This window comes from Semicossyphus pulcher, unplaced genomic scaffold, assembly GCF_022749685.1.
Source record: "Semicossyphus pulcher isolate SPU_LCO1_2020_fin unplaced genomic scaffold, fSemPul1.0.p SCAF_12, whole genome shotgun sequence".
NCBI lineage: Eukaryota > Metazoa > Chordata > Actinopteri > Labriformes > Labridae > Semicossyphus > Semicossyphus pulcher.
In genome coordinates, this window is record NW_027211626.1 from 31,671,679 (window position 1) to 31,693,406 (window position 21,728).

The window sequence follows — 21,728 nt, forward strand, 5'->3', positions numbered from 1 at the left end:
CAACCTCACCCAGTCCGTTTAGACTCCGAGACAAGATCCCCAAATAATCCAATTGGAAAGGAAATAATTCGATTTTCCTGATCAATGACATAATCCACATTAATATTCCCCAGGAAAGGATTTCTTCGCCAGGTCTCTCCAAACGGTGTCTGCCAACCTGCAGCGCATACTCTCGCCGTTCCCCCTCGAGACGTCACTTCCCCTCTATTTATAAATTCCCGAACGTATATGAAATAAATAATTCTTGGTCCTATATGAATGCCATGTCCACAAACAGTTAAGCAATAACATTTTACAAATGTGATTTATATATGAAGGTAAAATTGATCATTGAAAAAAAAACATGTTCACCCTCACCACATCATACACATAATGGACCTTAGGTTACCATTACACCCCTGTCTGATACCTCTTAACTTCAAACTGAGGTGAAGAGCCATTAACTAAAGAGACACTGCTATTGATACATTTATAGGGTTTGAGCCATTTTTCTGAAATTTTCCCCAAAGCCAAAATGAAGTAAAGCTTAATTTATGAATTGGTGTTCCACAGTGTCGAAGGCTTGGTAAAAATTTAAAAACAATATAACTGCTTCTTTGTTAACTAAATCAGAATCACCTAAGATATGTAGGATTAAACCAATATTATTACTTATGTGTCTGTCCGTCAGAAATCCAGACTGAGTTGGTGATATCATCGTCTCTTGGCATAGAGTGAAGCAAATTATTTATAATCTGAATTTAATAATGATATGGGACGCCAGTTATCTAAATGTAACTTATCTTTGGTTGGTTTAGGGGAATGAGGCCTTGTTTCATCGATTCAGTTAGCTCTCCATTTTCAGTACATTCCTTAAAGACAGCCAAAATCTTATCTGTAATGTCCTGTGCCTGTATTTCTCAGCATTGAGGACACCATTAATCCTGACCAAATCTACAACTCCTTTGCAGAAATGCAGCCCCAAACCTGCAAGGAACCTCCACCATGCTTTACTGTTGCCTGCAGACACTCGTTATTTTAGCGCTCTCCGGCCCTTCAGCAAACAAACTGCCTTCTGCTACAGCCAAATATTTCACATTTTGACTCATCAGTCCAGAGCACCTGCTGCCATTTCTCTGCAGCCCAGTTCCTATGTTTTTCGTGCATAGTTGAGTGGCTTGGCCTTGTTTCCATGTCGGAGGCTTTTTGGCTGCAACTCTTCCATGAAGACCACTTGTGGCCAGACTTCTCCGGACAGTAGATGGGTGTACCTGGGTCTTACTGGTTTCTGCCAGTTCTGAGCTGATAGCTCTGCTGGACATCTTCCCATTTGGAAGGGAAATAAGCTTGATGTGTTTTTCATCTGCTGCACTAAGTTTCCTTGGCCGACCACTCAACATCGCCCGTTTCTTTGTGCTTCTTCAAAAGAGCTTGAACAGCACATCTTGAAACCCCAGTGTGCTTTGAAATCTTTGTCTGGGAGAGACCTTGCTGATGCAGTATAACTACCTTGTATCTTGTTGCTGTGCTCAGTCTTGCCATGGTGTCTGACCTGTAACATGAAACTGTCTTCCACAACCTCACCTTGGTAGCACGGTTTGGCTGTTCCTCAGCCAGTTTTAAGCCTCCCACACAGCTTTTTCTGTTTCACTTAATGACTGTGTTTCAACCTACATTGTTGATGATCATTAGCACCTGGTTGGTATAATTGGTTGATCATACACCTGACTGTAATCCTACAAAATCCCTGACTTTGTGCAGGTGTACCTCTAAGAATTGCTGCTGGTTTGAAAGCAAAGGGTAGTAAAACCAAATATTGATTTGATATAGATTTTTCTTTTGTTCGCTCACTGATCATTTTAAAATTGATCAAAATAAACAATTATTATTATTATTTATATTTTTGAAAGCATTCTTAGTTTACAGCATTTTTTCACACCTGCTTAAAACTTTTGCACAGTACTGTATATATATGTATATATCCTGCATCTTTTTATCAGTGGTAATGGTAATGCAAGTAATTTACTCACATTAGTCTATGAACAGAAAGCTCAAGAATTAAGGCTACCCCTCCCGAAAAGACCAAAAAAGTAACCATATACCATCTTTTGTTTTCAGGGAAAAAAAGAAAATAGAGGGATCTTGAGAATAATGTCTCATGATGCCCCAGAATGCCCCAGCATGTCCTTAATGTTAGAAAACAATTTACATGTTTCTTGTCCTTGGGCAGATGAATTCAAGCTTTGAACAAGAAGAAATTCACCAGAGCACCTAAAAAGCGTCTTACAGTGGCACCATCTTGCGTGCCTCTCTCCTAAATACATTTAACTTCTCCTCTGATCCTGCTCAGCTGGTGCTTGGTCCCATAATGTCCCAGCATGCCCTATAAAGTCCCAGAATGCCCCAGAATGTACTAGAATCAGGGTTCCCACTCTTTTCCTGAAATTATTTTCCAGGACTTTTCCAGGACATTTTCAGCCGCTACAGAGACAAGTTATCACGTCATACACTAATACATTCCCCTGTCCCCCTCATTCTTTGTAAGTGTTCTGAACGACACGCCCACTATAACCCTCCTCGGCTCCTCTGCCTGTCACTCAACGGAGGACAGACAGGAGCCTGTGGCCGCGGGAGAGAAAAACCTCACACTCGCGGACCAATACTAGCGACAATTTTCAACATACAGTCCCTAGTTTTGTCTCTAGTCGCTAAGTCCTTAACAGGGTCTGAAAAGTCGCTAAATCTAGCGACAAAGTCAATTGGAAGCACTGGGTTGCAGAACTGCTCTAAGCGGAAATGCAAATTTGATTGGCTGGTAGCGTCACGTGGGGCGCTGCGCCGGCTAAAAGCAGAGAAGCGCTGTGCCTTAATGTTGCCCAGAAAAAGGTGACAACAGACATGCATGCGCATAACTTTTAACCAGTTTGAATTCGCTCACAAGGCAGGGGGAGGATAAATAATTTTCCAGGAAAACGTATCCGTTTCCAGGACATTTGACCTTTTTTGTCATTTTCCATATGTTTTCCATGACTGGAAAATTGGCCAATCATTTTCCAGGTTTTCCAGGTTTTCCAGGGCATGAGGGAACCCTGAGAATGTCCCAGCATGCCCCATAAAGTCCTGGAATACCCCAGAATGTCCCAGTATGTCCCATTATGTCCCATTATGCCCCATAATGTCCCAGTATGTCCCAGCATGCCCCAGAATGTCCCATAATGTTCAATTATTCGCCATAATGCCCCATAATGTCCTGCTATGTCCCAGCATGCCCCACTATGCCCCAGCATGCCCCACTATGCCCCAGCATGCCCTATAAAGTCCCAGAATGCCCAAGAATGTACTAGAATGTCCCAGCATGCCCCATAATGTCCCAGAGCTGTAGTCCTACACACTCCTCTGAGCTTCCCTGTGAGCAGTTTCCCAGCCACAATGTTAATGTTATAGAGACTGTGTCTGCCCCCAACCCAGGCCTTTTATTACAGTTAATTCAAACTTAAATAAAAAAGGAGTAAATCAAAAAAATTTAATAAAAATTGAAACAACAACCGAAGATATGCCAAAAAATATGAGAATTAAATGTGGTCTGTTAAATATCAGATCCCTGTCATCTAAAGCTCTATTAGTGAACGATCTGATATCAGATTATCATATTGATTTACTCTCTTTAACTGAGACTTGGCTGTGTCAGGAAGAATATGTCAGCTTAAATGAATCCACTCCTCCCAGTCATCTTAATACTCATATTCCTCGAGACACTGGTCGAGGTGGTGGAGTGGCAGCTATTTTCAGTTCTAGTCTTCTAATCAACCCTCGACCAAAACTTATTTTCAGCTCTTTTGAAAGCCTTGTTCTGAGTTTTTCACACCCAGCTTGGAAAACTTTATAGCCTGTTTTATTTGTGATAGTATACCGCCCTCCTGGCGCAAACTCTGATTTTCTAACTGAATTCTCAGAGTTTTTATCAGATTTAGTCCTGAGTTCAGATAAAATAATTATTGTAGGGGACTTCAATATTCATGTAGATGTTGATAATGATAGTCTTAGCATGGCATTTATGTCCCTTTTGGACTCTATTGGTTTCACTCAGAGTGTAAACCAGTCTACTCACCGCTTTAACCACACCCTCCACCTTTTTTCTAGCTTATGGCCTTGAAACCGAAAACTTAATTGTCTTCCCACAAAATCCTCTTTCATCAGATCACTTTTTAGTAACATTCGATGTCCTATTAACCGACTACTCTCCAGTTAACAAAAATGTACTCACAAGATGTTTGTCTGATAGGGCTGTAGCTAAATTTAAGGAAACAATTCCAGCTGCTTTTAATTCTTTACCACATCTGATTACTACAGAAGGCTCTTATGCTAATGTTAGTCCCTCTCAGATTGATCAGTTTGTTGATAGTACTGCAGGTTTGCTGAGAAGTACTCTAGACTCGATTGCCCCCTTAAAAAAGAAGATTATTAAACGACAGAAGCTAGCTCCATGGTATGACTCAGAAACTCGTAACTTGAAGCAAATGTCGCGTAAATTTGAAAGAATGTGGCGATCCACCAAAACAGAAGAGTCTCGTTTACTCTGACAAAATAGTCTTAATATATACAGGAAGGCCCTACGGCATACTCGAGGTGTCTACTACTCCTCCCTCATAGAAGAACATAAAAACAATCCCAGGTACCTTTTAAGCACTGTAGCCAGGCTGACAGAGAGTCACAGCTCCACTGAGCCAAGTATTCCTATAGGCCTCAGCAGTGATGATTTCATGAGCTTCTTTAATGACAAAATCCTAAAGATAAGAGACAAAATTTGTAACCTCCTGCCGTTAACTGGTGCAGATGTATCTTTGGAAACTGCTCAAAAACCTGATGTTTACCTTGACTGTTTTTCTCCAATTGACCTTCCTGAGCTAAATTCTCTGATATCTTCGTCTAAACCATCAACCTGTCTTTTAGACCCGATTCCAACCAAGCTGCTTAAGGAAGTCTTTCCCTCAATTAGCACTTCTTTACTAGATATGATCAATATGTCTTTATTGACTGGCTATGTAGCCCAGTCTTTTAAACTAGCTGTAATTAAGCCACTTCTTAAAAAGCCTACCCTAGATTCAGTCACCTTAGCTAACTATAGACCTATATCTAACCTTCCTTTTATCTCAAAGATCCTTGAGAAAGCAGTCGCTAATCAATTATGTGACTTTCTTCATAACAACAGTTTATTTGAGGACTTTCAGTCAGGATTTAGAGTCCACTATAGCACTGAGACAGCACTTGTGTGAGTTTCAAATGATCTACTTACTGCTTCACAGACAGAGGACTTCTCTCTGTACTCGTCCTGTTAGATCTTAGTGCCGCTTTCGACACGATAGACCATCACATCCGTTACAGAGACTAGAACATTTAATTGGCATTACATGATCTGCATTAAGTTGGTTTAAATCTTATTTATCAGATCGATCTCAGTTTGTTAATGTTCATTTGTCCTCTATGCACACCAAAGTTAGTCATGGAGTTCCACAAGGTTCTGTGCTCGGACCGATTCTTTTTACCTTATATATGCTTCCTCTTGGTAATACCATGAGGAAACACTCCATTAATTTTCATTGTTATGCAGATGATACTCAATTATACTCATCTATGAAGCCAGACGACACCAATCAGCTATCTAAACTAGAAGCATGCCTTAAGGACATAAAGATCTGGATGACTAGAAACTTTCTGCTACTTAATTCAGACAAAACTGAAGTTATTGTGCTCGGCCCAAAACACCTTAGAGATTCTTTCTCTAATGATATAGCTGCCCTAGATGGCATCAGCCTGGCATCCAGCAATACTGTTAGGAATCTGGGAGTTCTGTTTGATCAGGATATGTCCTTCATCTCCCACATAAAACAAATATCAAGGACAGCCTTCTTTCATCTTCGCAACATAGCAAAAATCAGACACATCTTGTCTCAAAACGATGCAGAAAAACTAGTCCATGCATTCGTTACTTCCAGGTTGGATTATTGTAACTCGTTACTATCAGGCTGCTCTAATAAGTCACTAAAAAGTCTTCAGCTGGTACAAAATGCTGCAGCACGTGTGCTGACAAGAACTAGGAAGAGAGATCACATCTCTCCTGTATTAGCCTCTCTGCACTGGCTTCCTGTAAAATCTAGAATAGAATTTAAAATCCTTCTTCTTACTTACAAAGCTCTTAATGGTCAGGCACCATCATATCTTAAAGAGCTCATAGTGCCATATTACCCCTCTAGAACATTGCGCTCCCAGGATGCAGGCCTGCTTGTGGTACCTAAAGTCTCTAAGAGTAGTGTTGGAGGTAGAGCCTTCAATTACCAGGCCCCCCTCCTCTGGAACAATCTACCAGTCAAGGTCCGGGAGGCAGACACCCTCTCTTCTTTTAAGAGTAGACTTAAAACGTTCCTCTTTGACAAAGCTTATAGCTAGGGCTGGCTCAGGCTTGGACTAGCCCATAGTTATGCTGCTATAGGTTTAGACTGCCGGGGGGATCTGACACACCAAGCTTCTCTCTCTCTCTCTCTCTGACTCTCTGACTCTCTCTCTCTCTCTGTCATATTAATGCAGCTCATTAACTCTGTATCTTCTGGTCCCATTAACATTACTAACCACATATCTTCCCGGGAGTTCTTGTGCTCCCTTGTCTTGAAGGTTCCTGAGGATCGTTGCTGCAGACCACCTGCTGCTGTGGACCTGCTCGACTGCAACAACTACTAACATCAGCCTTCCCCATAGTATCATTATTGTTGCTGCTAATGCTAATAGTAGACCTGTTGACTTCAACTGTTACAATTACAATTACCTCAGCCTTTATCATTACTCTGCTTCTCTCGCTAATTTATTTATTTATTTATTTATTTAGCCAATCTTCACCCTAGTCTACCACTATTATTGGCATTGTAACCATAAGTATGTGTCTGTTGTTGTTCATGTAACAAGGACATATGTTGTTGTGGTAACAAGAACATATGTTGTTGTTGCTCTCTTTGCCTGTCTCTATCCTGCATCTCCTTCTATCCCATTTTCGGCCCATCCAGTCGAGGCAGATGGCTGTTCAACATGAGTCTGGTTCTGCTCGAGGTTTCTGCCTGTTAAAAGGAAGTTTTTCCTTGCCAATGTGCCGAATTGCTAAGTGCTACTCATGGTGGATTCATGTTGGGCCTCTCTTTAAATAACTTAACAAAGAGTCGGTCTAGACCTGCTCTTTCTGTAAAGTGTCTCGAGATAACCCTGGTTATGATTTGGCGCTATACAAATAAAATTTGATTGATTGATTGATTGAAGAATGTCACATCATACCCCATAATGTCCCAGAACGCCCCAGCATGCCCCATAATGTCTCATTATGCCCCATAATGCCCCAGCATGCCCCAGCATGCCCCACTTTGCCCCATAATGTCCCAGCATGCCCCAGAATGTCCCATCATTTTTTTATTTTTTTTTATTTTACCTTTATTTAACCAGGTAAAAGCTTGTTGAGATATAGAATCTCTTTTTCAAAAGTGACCTGGCCAAGAGGCAGCAGAAATTTTACAAAACACAACACCACGAATATCATAACAACACAAACAACATTCGCACAGTGAATAAAATAAAGAACAAAACATTTCAAAGATAGTTTAAATGAGCGTACCATCTGATTTAAAAACAGTGACAAAGCCCAGATAATGTATCGGAATGCCCCAGAATACACTGGGTGAGCAACAGCTTACAGGTCAGTAGTCTCTCTGTGTTTTTATCAGGATACGACACATAGAACTTTTCCTCTCACTGTGTCACATTGATAGATGATGCTGTGATGTGATGTCTCAATCACAGGTCATCATGACCGTACACTGAATCCTCCACAATATGACGTCAAATGCAACTATAATATAGGTTTTAAATTATCTCTCCTGATGTTTTAAAGTTTTACTTTGTCTCACCTTATGTTTTAAAGTTTTATTTTGTCTCACCTTATGTTATAAAGTTTTATTTTGTCTCACCTGATGTTTTAAAGTTTTACTTTGTCTCACCTTATGTTTTGAAGTTTATTTCGTCTCACCTGATGTTTTAAAGTTTTACTTTGTGTCACCTGATGTTTTAAAGTTTTACTTTGACTCACCTGATGTCCTCCTCGTTCTCGGGGAAGCTCCAGTAGGCGATTCGGAGCTGCAGCTGCTCGGGGACGGGGGGGTACACCTTCTCCACCACCTCAAACGGGATGTGAAACGCCACTTGCTTCGCTGACAGCTCCACCAGAGGGATCACCTGACCATCTGAGGAGCAGGAGGAGGAGGAGGAGGAGGAGGAGGAGGAGTCAGATGTTTGTGTTCACCGTGGTGTCACAGAATAGAGCCCTATGCGGGACCGTTCTCTTCCCGCTCCCGCCCGCACCTGTTGGATTTCTGACCATTACTGCCCACTCCCGTAACGTGTGTTTTCCCACAAGGAATAAACTTTATTTTATTGTTTAGTATTAATAAAGAGAAGCGCAATGCGCATACGCTGGTGATGCCAGAAGATAAGGAAAAGCTCACCACTTCCTCAACACATGACTGCTTCACCTCAGGGAGAATTCTGCTTGAGCCGTGCACAGACCAAAAACAGCCAGGGACCGACACGAAGCTCTCCATCATGCACGCTCATTCTGATGCATGCACCCTCTAATACACACAGAAACAGACACAGACTCGCACACAGGAAACTGAGAGGTAAATTTATTATAAACCTCAAACATAACTACCTGTAGCACCGACAATCATGCCCACATATATTAATACACTGGCCAGTGTACTTAATGCACACACTGGAGAGTACAGCCATGTGATCCAGCAGAAACATATACATAAACATTTACAGCCGACCTTTCTTTGATGGTCAGCACACATAACTTTAATAAACAAAAGATCCTGTCCGTCTGGAGATTTAAATTAAGAACTAATCAAGTTACGCTGCTGTGCCTGACGTACCATTGTGCCCGCAGTAGCTATATATCCTACGTGCAATGAACTCACTGCTACCGCTGACTGGTGATATGTAGGAAGTATAGCTACTGGGGAACAGTGCAGGCAAAACAGTACAGTAGTTAGCCTGGCAGCCTGAGCCTGTGAATCTGTGTAGTGTAGCAAAAGTCACATGTAACCCGACAGCCAATTGAGAGGCCAGCCACAGTTGTAACTGATGAGTTGTGTGTTTTCAGATCTTGTAGCAGAAACACTTGTAAATTGTTCTACATATTTGCACGTGTGTACGCATTTGTGGGTCTATGTACACATTTGTGGACCTTTGTACGTATATGTGGATCTGTGTGCGCATATGTGGATCTTTGTACACATATATGGATCTATATCTATATATGGAGATATGTTTGTGTTCGTGTTGGTAATGTCTGTGTTAATGTCTGTGGTCATGTTGGTTATGTCTGTGTTCATGTCTGTGGTCATGTTGGTAATGTCTGTGTTCATGTCTGTGGTCATGTCTGTGGTCATGTCTGTGGTCATGTCTGTGGTCATGTCTGTGGTCAAGTCTGTGGTCATGTCTGTGGTCATGTTGGTAATGTCTGTGTTCATGTCTATGTTCATGTCTATGTTCATGTCTGAGGTCATGTTGGTAATGTCTGTAGTCATGTCTGTGTTAATTTTGGTAATGTCTGTGTTCATGTCTCTGGTCATGTTGGTAATGTCTGTCTTCATGTCTGTGTTAATCTTGGTAATGTCTCTGTTCATGTCTGTGGTCATGTTGGTAATGTGTGTGTTCATGTTGGTAATATATGTGGTCATGTCTGTTCATTTCAGTGTTCATGTTGGTAATGTCTGTGTTCATGTTGGTAATGTCTGTATTCATGTCTGTGGTCATGTTGGTAATGTCTGTGTTCATGTCAGTGTTCATGTCTGTGGTCATGTTGGTAATGTCTGTGTTCATGTTTGTGTTAGTGTTGGTAATGTCTGTATTCATGTCTGTGTTCATGTTTGTGGTCATGTTGGTAATGCCTGTCTTCATGTCTGTGTTAATCTTGGCAATGTCTCTGTTCATGTCTGTGGTCATGTTGGTAATGTCTGTGGTCATGTTGGTAATGTCTGTAGTCATGTCTGTGTTAATTTTGGTAATGTCTGTGTTCATGTCTCTGGTCATGTTGGTAATGTCTGTATTCATGTCTGTGTTAATCTTGGTAATGTCTCTGTTCATGTCTGTGGTCATGTTGGTAATGTCTGTGTTCATGTCTGTGTTCATTTTGCCGTTCATTTCAGTGTTCATGTTGGTAAGGTCTGTGTTCATGTCTGTGGTCATATTGGTAATGTCTGTGTTCATGTTGGTAATATCTGTGGTCATGTCTCTGTTCATTTCGGTGTTCATGTTGGTAATGTCTGTGTTCATGTTTGTGTTAGTGTTGGTAATGTCTGTATTCATGTCTGTGTTCATGTTTGTGGTCATGTTGGTAATGTCTGTGGTCATGTTGGTAATGTCTGTGTTCATGTCTATGTTCATGTCTGTGGTCATGTTGGTAATGTCTGTGGTCATGTCTGTGTTAATCTTGGTAATGTCTGTGTTCATGTTTGTGTTAGTGTTGGTAATGTCTGTATTCATGTCTATGTTCATGGCTGTGGTCATGTTGGTAATATCTGTGTTCATGTCTGTGTTCATTTGGGCGTTCATTTCAGTGGTCCTGTTGGTAATGTCTGTGTTCATGTCTACGCTCATGTCTGTGGTCATGTTGGTAATGTCTGTGGTCATGTCTGTGGTCATGTTGGAAATGTCTGTAGTCATGTCTGTGTTAATTTTGGTAATGTCTGTGTTCCTGTCTCTGGTCATGTTTGTAATGTCTGTCTTCATGTCTGTGTTAATCTTGGTAATGTCTCTGTTCATGTCTGTGGTCATGTTGGTAATGTCTGTGTTCATGTCTGTGTTCATTTTGCCGTTCATTTCAGTGTTCATGTTGGTAATGTCTGTGTTCATGTCTGTGGTCATATTGGTAATGTCTGTGTTCATGTTGGTAATATCTGTGGTCATGTCTCTGTTCATTTCGGTGTTCATGTTGGTAATGTCTGTATTCATGTCTGTGTTCATGTTTGTGGTCATGTTGGTAATGTCTGTGGTCATGTTGGTAATGTCTGTGTTCATGTCTATGTTCATGTCTGTGGTCATGTTGGTAATGTCTGTGGTCATGTCTGTGTTAATCTTGGTAATGTCTGTGTTCATGTTTGTGTTAGTGTTGGTAATGTCTGTATTCATGTCTGTGTTCATGTTTGTGGTCATGTTGGTAATGTCTGTGTTCATGTCTACGCTCATGTCTGTGGTCATGTTGGTAATGTCTGTGGTCATGTTGGAAATGTCTGTAGTCATGTCTGTGGTCATGTTGGTAATGTCTGTGGTCATGTTGGAAATGTCTGTAGTCATGTCTGTGTTAATTTTGGTAATGTCTGTGTTCATGTCTCTGGTCATGTTTGTAATATATGTCTTCATGTCTGTGTTAATCTTGGTAATGTCTCTGTTCATGTCTGTGGTCATGTTGGTAATGTCTGTGTTCATGTCTGTGTTCATTTTGGTGTTCATTTCAGTGTTCATGTTGGTTATGTCTGTGTTCATGTCTGTGGTCATATTGGTAATATCTGTGTTCATGTTGGTAATATCTGTGGTCATGTCTCTGTTCATTTCGGGGTTCATGTTGGTAATGTCTGCGTTCATGTTGGTAATGTCTGTGTTCATGTCTGTGTTCATGTTGGTAATGTCTGTATTCATGTCTGTGGTCATGTTGGTAATGTCTGTGTTCATGTCAGTGTTCATGTCTGTGGTCATGTTCGTAATGTCTGTGTTCATGTTTGTGTTAGTGTTTGTAATGTCTGTATTCATGTCTGTGTTCATGTCTGTGTTCATGTTGGTAATGTCTGTGTTCATGTCTATGTTCATGGCTGTGGTCATGTTGGTAATATCTGTGTTCATGTCCGTGTTCATTTGGGCGTACATTTCAGTGTTCATGTTGGTAATGTCTGTGTACATGTCTGTGGTCATGTTGGTAATGTCTGTGTTTATGTTAGTCAATTCTGTGTTCATAATATCTGGTCATATGTGTGTTCATGTCTGGTCATGTGTGTGGTCATGTCTGGTCACGTATGTGGTCATGTCTGTGGTCATGCCTGTTCATGTCTGTGGTCATGTGTGTGGTCTTGACTGTGGTCATGTGTGTGGTCATGCGTGTGGTCATGCGTGTGGTCATGCGTGTGGTGTTTCTGTCAGTGGTGTTCCTGTCTTTGTCTGTAATGTGTGTGAGGACAGACAGCAGGAGGAGACAAACAGCACAAACACAGCCCTGAATTAGCAGTAAGAGGATAAAGCAGAGAAACTCCACCCACTCGCTGTGTGACTGCTCCAAACATGTGCTTCAAGAGTATAAAGTTTTATTTGTAATACATGTACTTGTATATTCATAATATCTGTATCTTCTGACGACAGAAAGGTGAAGGTGATTCTGATGTTTGTGGTCATATCTGTGGCCATGTGTGTGGTCATGTGTGCGGTCATGTGTGCGGTCATGTCTGTGGTCATGTCTGTGGTCAAGTCTGTGGTCATGTCAGTGTACCTGTTTGTGGTGTACCTGTCTGTGGTGTTCCTGTCTGTAGTGTTCCTGTCTGTGTCTGTAATGTGTGTGAGGACAGACAGCAGGAGGAGAAAAACAGCACAAACACAGCCCTGAAGCAGCAGTAAGAGGATAAAGCAGAGAAACTCCGCCCACTTGCTGTGTGACTGCTCCAAACATGTGCTTCAAGAGTATAAAGTTTTATTTTTAATACTTGTACTTGTGTGTGGTCATGTGTGTGGTCATGTCTGTCGTCATGTCTGTCGTCATGTGTGCAGCCATGTGTGCGGCCATGTGTGCGGTCATGTGTGCGGTCATGTGTGTGGTCATGTCTTTGGTCATGTCTTTGGTCTTGTCAGTGTACCTGTTTGTGGTGTACCTGTTTGTGGTGTACCTGTCTGTGGTGTTCCTGTCTGTGGTGTTCCTGTCTGTGGTGTTCCTGTCTGTGGTCTAACTGTCTGTGTCTGTAATGTGTGTGAGGACAGACAACAGGAGGAGACAAACAGCACAGACACAGCCCTGAAGCAGCAGTAAGAGGATAAAGCAGAGAAACTCCGCCCACTTGCTGTATGATCCAAACATGTGCTTCAAGAGTATTAAGTGTTTATTTTTAATACTTGTACTTGTATTTTATTAAATATCTATTTCCTCTGACAACTGAAAGGTGAAGGTGTTTCCTCCTGAGTTGATTTGTTTCTGTGATTCAGCTCAGGTCAGTCTGTGTTCTGTAAGAACAGGAGGTTTAACTACAGTCTGATTAATCTACAGAACCATTCAGTTTCTGTACAATCAGAACCTTTAAATCAGAATAATGCGCTGCTAACATGTTCATGGTGTGATTATAAACTGTGTTAGTCTGACAGTCAAGGGTTAAAGACTCTAGAGACAGAGGTCTGACAGTAAAGTCTAGAGCCTGAGCACAGAGGGATTCTGGGTAGTAACAGGATCCATACTGCCCGCATGTGATTGGTTGCTGCAGCTGAGGGACAGAAAATTGTCGACCAATCAGCTGTCAGCTCCGAGGGAGGCCACTACAACAGCTGGTCCTTTGTATGATGATGGGGGGAGGAAGAGGAGGAGGAGGAACACAGATCGGGAGGAGGAGGAGGAAGAGAGAACAGGAGGAGGAGGAGGAGGAAGACAGATCAGGAGGAGGAGGAAGAAGAGAGAACAGGAGGAGGTCTGTCTCAGCAGGGAGCACTCCATTAGCTCACAGACAGAACTATGGAGGCCCTGGAGGGACATTCTGCTGTTGTTTTGAGTTTCTGTCAGCTCTCAGACTCAAACAGGTTATTAACCCCTCAGCTGAATACACACGTATTGTTTTTATACATCTACAACAGAGACTGATAAAAACAATGAAGCCTGAAGTACTTCTGTACTCATAAGATATGAAAGTATGAATTCTGCTTTAAATTGTGGTTTTATATTTATCATTGTCATTAACGTTAACAAAAACACATCTCTGCAATGTATTAATCTAATGTAACACGCAAGTGTTATGATAAATATATGGTGCTCTAATGATGGAGCACTGATATTATTATATTTGCACATTTACACAATTTGCATTTTTTTTTTGCTATTTGTCCATCCTGCATCCAGCAGCTGCAGCTGGGTGGATTTTTGTCTGGATTATGTGAAACTTCTTCATATCTTTCTGAAATCATAGTTTGCTCTGAGTTTGTAAAATATGCCGATCAGCTGACGGCAGACTCGCCCATGTTTAGATTGGTCATTTGCTCCAACAATGCCCCTTCAATGTGCATGCGCTCATAACCAGGTTATCAGGTTAAGTGAAGCAGATCAGGAACAGAGACTCTGGGTCTGTTGAACTCGCTTCATAGTTTTGGCCCCTGTGCTGCTAAGCTGGTTGAATCACACCTGTCCTGTTTAAAATTCTATTTTAGAACCACATTGCAATCATATTATAATTATTGGTTTTCACTATTTTAACTATTATACTAACATATACAGATAGTAATCATATTCTATTATAACTATACTATATTATAATTATATAGTTATACTATATTATAATAATATTACATCTGTTAAACTCTCTGTTTTGAATGAGGTATGGTCCACAGGTGGTTTCAGAGGAGAAATAACTTCACCAAAAAGTTTATTGATGATGAATCGCACACGCACACGCACACACACAACACAAACAAAGTGTACAATGAAATAATCAGAGAGACTAAAGTCACTTTCCCACTGGTCCAAAAATCAGTAAAAACCCAGCTTTTTGCTTCGTGGGAAAAGCTACAATCAGCATTCAGACCCAGGCCTAAAGACTGCAGTAGACCCGGGTAATTATCACCCCGGCGCCTATCAGCATTTATGGGAACTCAAAACCCTCTAATCTCCGCCCCCTTTCCGAGGCAAATTCCGCCCGTCTCTGTCCGAGCAGCGCTTGAACATTGTTCCAAATGTTTTGGCACCAAGTTTGATAAACAGACTGAATGAGTAATAGATACAATAGACCTAACCACCGTAACATCTTCACTGTTTACTAACCCTGTCTCCGGCGCGTTTGTGACATCAGACGGTGACGCAGCAGAAAAGAGACCAAAAGGAATATACTTCAATGGCAATGGGAACAGAGATAAGCAGCATAAGCAGGTCTTCCCGGGTCTGAAAAACCCACGTCAGCGCGCTAATTTTGGTGGGAAAGGGGTATTGATGAGTCCTCCAGTTGCTGTTGAGGACCCCTTTTACAACCTGCCCCCCTCCACCGAGTGTGTTGAGGGGGTTAGAGTAACACTAACCCCTCATTTACACAGGAGGCTTTCTCAGACACACTTTCCAGGAGTTTCTCTCTCTCTCAGTCACAGAGGTGAGAAACAGTGTTCACAGGCATCAACATGTTTCTGTCTGCTGAGGACAAACAACTGTGTGTTTACCTCCGACATGATGCAGGTTTAATCATGGATGACTGAACCATGTTGGACCTATTAATATGAAACATCTGATTCCTGTTCATAACTGTCAGACACCGTAAAAACTGTAAACACACTGAATGAAATATACTGAACACACACCAAACTCTGAGGCTGTGTCCCAGCTCTCTCTAAGCCCCACCCCTCAGTGCTTCCACCTGCAGTCAGGTGTCCCGGTTGGTTGTGTCCTCTCACCCTTTCAATTGAGTGTTTCAGGTGCAGGCTCCAAATGGAGCTGTAGAAGAAAACTCCCAGAATGCTTTGCAGACTGAGGCAGTGACATAGCGCATAGTGAGCGCAGGAAAATATGTTTAGAAATCGTTTTAAGTCTGACTGAATCTTTGATCTCGGTCTTGTAAACATAATGACACTTATAACAAGAGTTTAAAAATCACTTTTCACCATCAGAGCAAGCTTCTGATTTCTGACAGTTCAGGTGTTTCCTGTCGAGTGTCTGAAGTTCAATATGAAACAACAACATGTCTGACTGATGATTTCATCCTGAAGCTCTGACCTGAGCTGCTCTGTGTCACTCCAAACTACAGATTAGTTTATTCCACTAATGTGTCTCCTCACGTCCCTGACTCACGTCTTAGCTCCTCTCAGCGAGAAATTGCAAGACAAAGAGACGAGAGGGCTGAGGAGGAGAAATTGCCAAACGAGAAATCATTGGGTCAATAGCGCCACCACTAGGCAAAATCTCTTACTGATGACGTGCTGCTCAGCTGTATAAGCTGTCAAACTGATCTTTAGGATGCTGAAGCATCTTTGATAGTAATAGTAATAATAATAATTTATTTATAGCATTATGTCAACTGTTTAACCTGGCTGAATATATCACTTCTGTTAATTATTTTAATCATTTAATCTTCCTTTTAAATCGTCTTTTTATTATGATTACTTAGGCTTCATTATTATTGAAGAAACTGGAAGATCTTCGGTCATGGCGGAGGGGGGAGGATTTCAGCCGAGGAGAGAGGACACGAGGACGCACAAATTAATGTAATGAGAAGCAGCCTATAACTGGCATAAACCAGGATCACACCTGACACAGCTGCTTCATCACCTGGCTGCACACCTGTATTACATCACTGTTAAAGACAACACCTGCAGGTGTCTTTCACTCTGCTGCCTCTGGATAGATAATGATAATAACAATAATAACAATAATAATACATTTTATTTACAGTGACAGGTTAACACCCACTCCTGCACACTCTCACTGTTACACACACTAGTGAGGGTGTGTGTAACACACACACACACACACACACACACACACTCTCACTGTCACACACACACACACACACTGTCACTCTGTCACACACACACACACTCTCACTCTGTCACACACACTCTCACTGTCACACGCACACACACACACACAGTCACTCTGTCACACAAACACACACACACACTCTCACTCTGTCACACAAACACACACACACACACACACACACACACACACACACACACACACACACACACGCACACTCACTCTGTCACACACACTCTCTCTGTCACACACACTTTCACTCTGTCACACACACTCTCACTCTGTCACACACACACACACACACACACACACACACACACACTCACTCTGTCACACACACTCTCTCTGTCACACACACTCACTCTGTCACACACACTCACTCTGTCACACACACTTTCACTCTTTCACACACACACTCTCACTCTGTCACACTCTCACTCTATCACACACACTCACTCTGTCACCCACACACACACAAACACACACACTCACTTCTGTCACAAACTCACTCTGTCACACACACACGTGCTCTCACTCTGTCACACACACACTGTCACACACACTCACGCTTTCACACAGTCACTCTGTCACACACACAGTCACTCTGTCACACACTCACCCTGTCACACACACACACACACTCTGTCACAAACTCACTCTGTCACACACACTCTCACTCTGTCATACACACACTCACTCTGTCATACACACACTCGCTCTGTCACACACACACTCTCACTCTGTCACACACACACTCTCACTCTGTCACACACACTGTGTTACACACACACTCACTCTGTCACACACACAGAGTTTTCAGGTTGAGCAGTGTGAGTGTTTGTTCTCGCACCTTTGATCTTGACGGTGGGGGAGTTGGGTCCGGCGGACTGCTTCCTCCAGCCCCTCCAGTTCTGACACAGACTCTCGGCCTCAGAGATGAAGGAGCACAGGGAGTCCTCCTCGAACCGGTCCGAGTCTTCGAAGGAGAACCTCTCCCCGTCCTCCCACTCGGCGAACATCAGTTCCATCACATCCACCGTTCACCGGCCTCAGAGTCCCGGGACCGCGGCTGGAGACCCGGCCTGTCCGAGCCCGTATGAACCCGGGACAAAGAGTCCGAGAGTCCGGGAAAGAGAGTCCAACAACCCGGGGTAACAGAGTCCGACAGTCCGGGGAACAGATAGCCAGAGTCCGGGGAAACAGAGTCGGGAGGTCCGAGATCAGAGGGGGGAGGGGCGGCCACAGGAGACCAAAACACAGCTGAGAGGCTTACTGCTGGGCCTCTAACGCTCAGCTACATAATACACTGTGAACAGGCTGATACAGGAGGATATATTTACTTTATATGATGTTTATACTGTATAAAATTACTCCCCGCCCTGTCACTAACAGCTGGTTTATTAATAAACTAAATTAAATAAGTGATCAGTTGTATCGATCACACAGAGCGCTCCATGCTGCCGGCTGACCTGTAGCTGCTTTATATCCCAGCAGCTCTTTAAGAGAGCAGGCACTCTGCAGCTAATGCTAATGCTAATAAACTGTACTGTTTATACTGAGAGCAGACACTCTTCAGCTAATGCTAATGTAAATAAACTATGATTAATATGAAGCTGCAAATTTAACTTAGAACAACATGTATGTTTGTGTAACAACGCTCACTTTGATGAAATCTTTAACATGTTTTCATGCTCTTAGACTGCACAGCTAGCCAACGTTAGCCTTCTATTAGCATATGATGCTAATCTCAGAGTTTAATCCGACATAGCAACATATTTTAATCTAGTCGGTGACACAAACATACACAGTCCTGTTTGATGTCTTCTTTGTTCAGTCTTTCGTGAACTACTTTGATGTTGTTCTGCGGTAATGCTTACACAAATAACAGCTAGTCGACGTTAGCTGGAAGGCTCACTATGGTAATAAACACGTATATAAGCAGCACAAGCAGCTGTCATCCGCTGTGGATTCAAATATGAGGTTATAGTTGGTTAATATTTTAAACTGGCTGCTTATTCTCGGTATATCTTCGCTAATTTAAACTACATTAACGTTAGCTGACGTGATAGCACCACAGAGCTAAGGAGCTAACTCCAGCTAGCTTAAATAGTAGTTTGTTTACATGCAGAGTTGAAGGTGGACAGTTGACGTCCCGTCAGATCTACATACTGATTTATATCGTGTATCTCCTGGCTCTATTCACCAGATTAACTCGGTTCAACTCGGTCTGATGATATTAATCCGCTGCAGGCTCTATTTTCTTTGTATCAGAGTGAAGCTGCTGCCTGTCCGTCAGAGATCGTTTATTCCTCCCAGATCTGCTGGGATCACTCCTTCATAAATCTGGAGCACTCTGGCACCGGCTGTCCTCCGGCTGTTCACCCTCTCTGCCTCCGAACAACACCGAGATTCTGTCGGTATATATCCGTCTCTCTCGGTGCGGGCTGAGTGTCAGTCTGCCGGAGGAAGATGGCTCACCTCTTCACCAGCTCCTCCTCCATCAGCTGATCACCTCTTCCGGCTGACAGGGCTAAACAGGAAGTATTAAAACAGTCTGATCAAACCATAGACTGTAAAAATGGATATGTGAGGTTCAAACAGTTTTTGTATTGTGTTACTAAATGAATAAACACACAAATGACATTCAAAGGCCCTCTTGTTATTCTGATAGTAACCTACATTGATCAACAGTCAAAACTGACCTACAATAGCTAAACTAAACTATGGTAACCTGCAGTATGTAACAGTTACCTACATTTACCTACAATAAACTACAGTAACCCACAGTAAAATACAGTAAACTACAGTAACATGTCCTTGTGCTTAATACTGGTGGAGGCAGCACATCCAAGAAGGACACATCCAGACTGGATAAACTGATCAGGCGAGCCGGCTCTGTGATCGGCATGAAGCTGGACCCTCTGGTGACGGTGGCAGAGACAAGGACACTGAACAAACTGTTGGACATTATGGACAATGCCAGCCACCCTCTGCACACCGTCATCAGCAACCAGAGGAGCCTGTTCAGTGAGAGACTGCTCCTTCCAAAGTGCAGGACTAACCGACTGAAGAACTCCTTTGTCCCTCATGCCATCAGGCTGTACAACTCCTCACTTAGGGGGAGGAGGTAACAGGGACAGACTCTCTCACAAGCGGTAGCCACTAATTCACCTCACAAAGTTAATAGTAGTTATCTTCTTTTATTCAATAGTAATATTTATTTATTTCTCAAAGGTTTTTGTGCAATAAAAATCTGTCAATGTGCAATAATCTCTCAACCACAGTGCAATAACCTAATTTAGTCTAATCGAACTAAATACCAGGTCAATTACCCACTGTTTACTTGTACATTTTCTAAGAGTGTATATTTTATATATTTTGTTATCTAATTTTGTACTTTTTATATATATATCTATATAGATAGATATATATATTTTGATCTTTATTTTTACCCTCTGTGTGCTGATTCTTTCCTATTGTATTGTACTGTATAAGCTGCTGGAGACTGAATTTCCCAGAGGGAGTCATCCCAAAGGGATCAATAAAGTTGAGTCTAAGTCTAAGTCTAAGTCTAAGTCTAAGTCTAAGTCTACTGGTGTCCTGTTGCTGAATACTGGTGTCCTGGTGCTTGATACTGGTTTCCTAGTGCTTGATGCTGCTGTCCTGGTGCTGTATACAGGTGTCCCAGCGCTATATTTTGGTGTTTCCGTGCTGAATACAGGTGTCCCACTGCTAAATATTGGTGTCTTGGTTCTGTATAGTGGTGTCCTGTTGCTGAATACTGGTGTCCCAGTGCTAAATACTAGTGTCTTGGTGCTAAATGCTAGTGTCCTAGTGCTAAATACTGGCGTCCTGTTGCTATATACTGGTGTCCCAGTGCTAAATATCGGTGTCCTGTTGCTGTATACTGGTGTCCCAGTGCTAAATATCGGTGTCCTGTTGCTGTGTACTGGTGTCCCAGTGCTAAATACTGGTGTCCTGTTGCTGTATACCGGTGTCCCAGAGCTAAACATTGGTGTCCTGTTGGTGAATACTGGTGTCCCAGTGCTAAATACTGGCGTCCTGTTGCTGTATACTGGTGTCCCAGAGCTAAACATTGGTGTCCTGTTGGTGAATACTGGTGTCCAAGTGCTAAATATTGGTGTCTTGGTTCTGTATACTGGTGTCCTGTTGCTCAATACTGGTGTCCCAGTGCTAAATACTGGTGTCTTGGTGCTGAATACTAGTGTCCCAGTGCTAAATACTGGTGTCCTGTTGCTGAATACTGGAGTCCCAGTGCTAAATACTGGCGTCCTGTTGCTGAATACTGGTGTCCCAGTGCTAAATATAGGTGTCCTGTTGCTGTATTCTGGTGTCCTGTTGCGTCGCAAGCGACGTACATCTGAGTGTTAATACAACACAAGCAACGATCAAGACAGGAGGGAACGAAGTCAGTAAGAGACAACAAACAGCTTCAAGTGTGACCGGACAGGGCGTTTCTTTGGTTTTTTTATAATCATCAGCAGCCTCAACAAGGTCAATATAGTCATCATCATCATCATCATCATTATCATGAATATCCTAATCAACATTCACAACATCCTCAATGTCGTCATCATCAATAGCATCAATATCATTAAGTGCAGAGGTGTTCATGAAAGAGCTGGGTCTTTAGCTTTTTCTTAAAGGTGAAAGGGACTCTGCGGACCGAATTGAGGTTGGAAACTCATTCCACCACCAGGGGACTACTGAGGAGAAGAATCTAATTAGCCACTTAGAGCCCTGTTTTGATGGGAGGACCAGGCGCCTTTCATTGGCAGAGCGTAGTGGGTAGGAGGGAGTGTAGACCTGGATGAGGGCGTTCAGGTAGGCAGGAGCCGTTTTTGTTGCTGTTTTGTAAGCAAGCAACAGGGTTTTTGGAATTCTGGATCATCTGCAGAGGTTTGAATGTGCAGGAAGGCCTGCCAGGAGGGAGTTGCAGTTG

The 21,728-nt window shown here is 42.4% G+C and overlaps 1 protein-coding gene across 2 annotated transcripts in view; it reads right to left on the reverse strand.

Annotated features, from left to right (window-relative positions):
• Positions 1–19,206, reverse strand: part of zswim8 (zinc finger, SWIM-type containing 8) — a 55,495-nt gene extending 36,289 nt beyond the window's left edge. For both annotated transcript variants that reach the window (XM_069658582.1, XM_069658583.1), the window contains exons 1-2: positions 17,616–19,206; positions 8,099–8,252 (exon numbers count right to left, since the gene is read on the reverse strand). In XM_069658582.1, the coding sequence (XP_069514683.1) occupies positions 8,099–8,252; positions 17,616–17,793 (332 nt within the window). In that variant the 5' untranslated portion in view covers positions 17,794–19,206. The remainder of the gene's footprint in view (positions 1–8,098; positions 8,253–17,615) is intronic.
• Between the last annotated feature and the right edge of the window lie 2,522 nt (positions 19,207–21,728).